General features: G+C 50.4%; 1 protein-coding gene across 1 annotated transcript in view; it reads left to right on the forward strand.

The window, feature by feature from the left end:
* Window positions 1-3,463: 3,463 nt before the first annotated feature.
* Window positions 3,464-3,965, forward strand: part of Bpifb2 (BPI fold containing family B member 2) — an 18,600-nt gene continuing 18,098 nt past the window's right edge. The window contains exon 1 of the mRNA XM_031373718.1: window positions 3,464-3,592. Within this exon, the coding sequence (XP_031229578.1) occupies window positions 3,484-3,592 (109 nt within the window). The 5' untranslated portion in view covers window positions 3,464-3,483. The remainder of the gene's footprint in view (window positions 3,593-3,965) is intronic.

The raw sequence follows: 3,965 nt of genomic DNA on the forward strand, positions 1-3,965 counted from the left end.
GCCATGGGCAGAGGCTGGACAAGAATGGAGGTACCCACAATCAAGTCACCCTCCTTGTTTCTAAGCTGCCTCAAGCTTCCTGGGCTTACTGCTTTTTCAGGCTGCACGTGAATAGCTTTTCTAGTGCCGAACTCACCGCCTGGTGTTTACATCACAAGATAACATTCTTCACGCTGTTGTTTTAATAAAGTCCCACTTTTTTTTTCCTAGGGAAAAAGAAAGCACCATAAGTGGAAATGTCTGGTTAGATTCCAGCACACACACACACCCCTCCCCTACTTATCCTTGCCCGAAGACAGCCTGACCTTTCCAGTTGTGGAGCTGAGAAGAATTCACTTTTACTCCCTGGTGGCCAAGGCTCAGAACTGCAGGCTAAGGACCTATGGGAAATGGCATCCCAGGTCTCCATAGCGGTCTGCTGGCTACAACCTGACCATAGGGATCTGTTACGTTGCATGGCGTGGGGAAGCTGGAGCTAGCAGATGGAACTGCTGGTCAGATGACCCTGAGATGAGGAGAGTAGCCTCGATTACCCAGCAGGTGGAAGGCTATCCCAGGGTCCTCACAGGTGACATGTCAGAATAAGAAATTCACATTCCAATCCTACTGGTTGGAGATGGAGGAGGGGCCAGGACCCAGAAGACCAAGAAACAACCCTCCCCAGAAGTCTTAGCCTAGGATGACCGTTCTGCCAACACCTCTAATCCTCTCCCAGTAAGACGTGTTTAAACCTCTGACCTCCAGAGCTGCATATGTGGGAGTAGGGAATGCAGTTCAGTTAATAGGGCTGCTTGCTTGGCATCCACCAAGCTCTGGCTTCTACCTCCCAGTGCTCAACAAAATGAGGCATGTACCTGTATTCCCAGAGCTTGTTAGGTGTAGAGGCAGGATGATCAAAGTTCAAGGTCATCCCTGTCTACATAACAAATTGGAGGCTAGCCTGTGCTATAATGAGACCCTATATTTAGAAAAAGAAGAAGAAAGCTGATAAAAGTCTTTGAGTTTCTAAGTGTGTGGCAATTTGTCATTGCAGCCCCTGAGAAGGCTCAGTGAAGGGGAAACTCAAATCCTGATACTAATTCTTACAAGGCTTTCTAATAGTTCATTTACTCAACATCATTTAGCGTTCTCTATGTTCCAGCTCAGGGCATGGGGTTGAGCAGAAGACTCCCCTCTTGGGGCTGTCGGCAGAGTGCCTTGTGTACTGGAGGTGCTCTGCTAACAGGGCTTCTGTTGCTGCTCGGAAGCTGCAGGTTCTGGACAGGGTGCTGGTGAAGAGTCTCCCTTTGTTTCACCTGGAGGCTACCCAAGTGTCCCTTGTGCTGGAGGCATTGAAGAAGAGGAAGTCTTCAGGTCGAAAGCAAACACCGAGAGTGGCATTGGTCAATATTTGTACGTCTCTTCACTGTGTGTGATGAGTGTGCAAAAGGCCCTGGTCTTGGGCGATGGTGGGCAAACTGACGTTGAGAGTAGGGTGTTAGCAACCTTGGATGCCTCATTCTTTCTGCCTCTGAGATTGGGCTCAGGGGCACTGGCTCAGGGGCAGGGCTATTCTGGAAACACTTGATGGTGTCTGGAGCCCATTAGCTCCATAGGTATCAGACCTCTCTGGTACCATCCCCAGGCTGGTCTGGGCTCCAAGCCTGGTATTTGGACTGGTGTGGTCAGCAGGAGTCATATGGGGCTCTCAAGTAGGAGAACATTCTCCAGGGCACTTGTGTCTGTGTCCCAGGTAAATCACTGAGAGAGACAGAAGGGAGCTCCTGCAGCCAGGCCATTGTCTCTGTGCATATGTATACACATATGTATGCATGTACAAGATACCTCTACCCCAGAAAGCAGCCCATTGAATTCATGTACACACAGGTACTTCAAATCGCTATCCTAGACTCACAGTCCCTTTCATTCAATAGCCCAACACACCTGTCTACAGAATTCTTCACGCCTGTGCCCATGAAATGACATCATTAACCAAGATGTCACCGTGCCATGCCACCTACACACCCTCAGACACCCTCTGGTACCAGTCCCCATGACCTTATGTGTGCACATACATGATGGTGCATTTGCAGCCTCACACTCACATATATGTCATCTGTTCTCTCACACAGGATGGCCTACTTCTACTGTGGATGGCCTACTGTGACAGATGTGAGTCTGGAGAACCCTGGGTCAGCCACACTGTCTTCTGGTCCCTTTTGAATGAAGGCTCAGTGTGTGACCAAGATCAGAGCTCAGAGCTGGGGATCAGGGCTCAGACAGTCTCCTGCCCTTACTTAAAGAGTTATGTTTCTGGAAGAGCTTGGAGACACAAGGCTATCGCCCTGCCCTTGGGCACCCCTTTGCTCCTGGACTTTGCCTGGGCCTGGATGGTATGGTGAGAGAACTCTCTCTGGAAAGAGTTCTCATTCCAGAGAGCTACAGATACTTGAGCGGAAATGGCCAGTTCCAGGGTCTCTCAGCAGTTGGCAGCCATGCTTGTACGTGGCAGATGCATCCCACAGGGGAATGGAGACACTTGACAAGGCCATGTTTGCAGGGAAAACACTTGCAACCACAAGCAAACTGGCCACTCCCTGGCTCCTGCTTCATGGTCTTCAGGCTGCAGTGGGGGAGCCTTATAAAGCAGCTGTGCACTTGCCCTCTGGGCAGAACATCTCAAGGCTCAGCATCCACCGCCTTCAGAACCTCTGAGGTAGGAATAAGCCGCATAGCTACCTCTCCCTCCGGTCCAGCGGGATACCATCTCTAGCTACTCCCTTGCAACAGGCTCTGCCTGTTCCCGGCTTTGCAGGGAACACTAGCAAGTGCCATATTGACAGGTTTCAGCTAGCCCATCAGAGCACAGGCTCTGCATTTAGGCAGTGGGGGTGAGACCCATCTCTTCCAGAGCTGGGTACAAGTTACCATTTGGCTGGCCTGGTCTCAGGGGAGCTAGGTCACTCTCAGGCTATTCTTCATTTGGCTAGATTGACACAGAGATAGGAGTTGCCGTGGGTCCTCCCTGGTAAGATCTAGACAGCTGAACAGAAATCTAGTCTGGCAGAATGGGCTGGATACTTGACTCTAGATAACTGGACTGTAGGATACTAAGGCCAAGTCCTTTCTGCACTTGCAGGTAACTGCCTTCCATACCCCATCACGACCTCATCATTGTCTTCTGATACTGCTTGGGTCTTGCTCTCCTACCTGTGCTGTCTGCCTCCCCCGCCCCCCATCTCCATCTGCTGTGTCTATTCAGGAAAGGCTACATCTTCTCAAGGCTAGTGCTTGGCTAATTTTAGACTCTCTCATGGTTTCTTACAAAGCAAGTAATTCCCAACACAGAAATGCAAATTGTATGTGTTTAGGGTTTGGAGCACGCATGGGCACAGGCTGGGCTGAGACATGAATGCCTGAGGGTGGGATGGACATTCTGGTCAAGCTCCCTGATGCTTGTCCCTATCTTGGTCCACAGATCGTGGTGCAGTGGCTGGGGTAGCCATGGCCTGGGCATGCAGTCTAGGCCTGCGTCTGCTGCTGCTGTGGGCTGTGGCCACTCTCTCCTTGCCTGTCATTGTGGTCCAACTCAACAAGGCAGCACTGGATTATGGTAAGAGACCTGCCAACTTGCCACCCAGGGTGTTGGTGAGAGCCAGTTCTGAATGAACACAAGCATCTCAGAGGACCGTATATTTTTAATTTTTGTGGTGCTTGCCATGAGACACAGAGCCTGGTGCATGCTGGGCAAGTGCTCCACCACTGAGCTGAATCCTTGCCCAGGCTGTCTTAGAACTTGTTGTGATACTGACATTGCAGGTGTACCAGCAGAGAACCTGGGTTTGTAATTGTCACTGTGTCCTGCTGCCCAGTAGCTAATTAGGGAGTCTGTGGTGATCAGTAGTATGAAAAAGCAAGTGTAAACACACAGTTGTGCCCTTGTGTCTTGTGTGGGCATATGCTTAAAAACAACAAAACAAACCAAA

The sequence above is a fragment of the Mastomys coucha genome, unplaced genomic scaffold, assembly GCF_008632895.1.
Source record: "Mastomys coucha isolate ucsf_1 unplaced genomic scaffold, UCSF_Mcou_1 pScaffold15, whole genome shotgun sequence".
In the NCBI taxonomy this organism is placed as follows: Eukaryota; Metazoa; Chordata; class Mammalia; order Rodentia; family Muridae; genus Mastomys; species Mastomys coucha.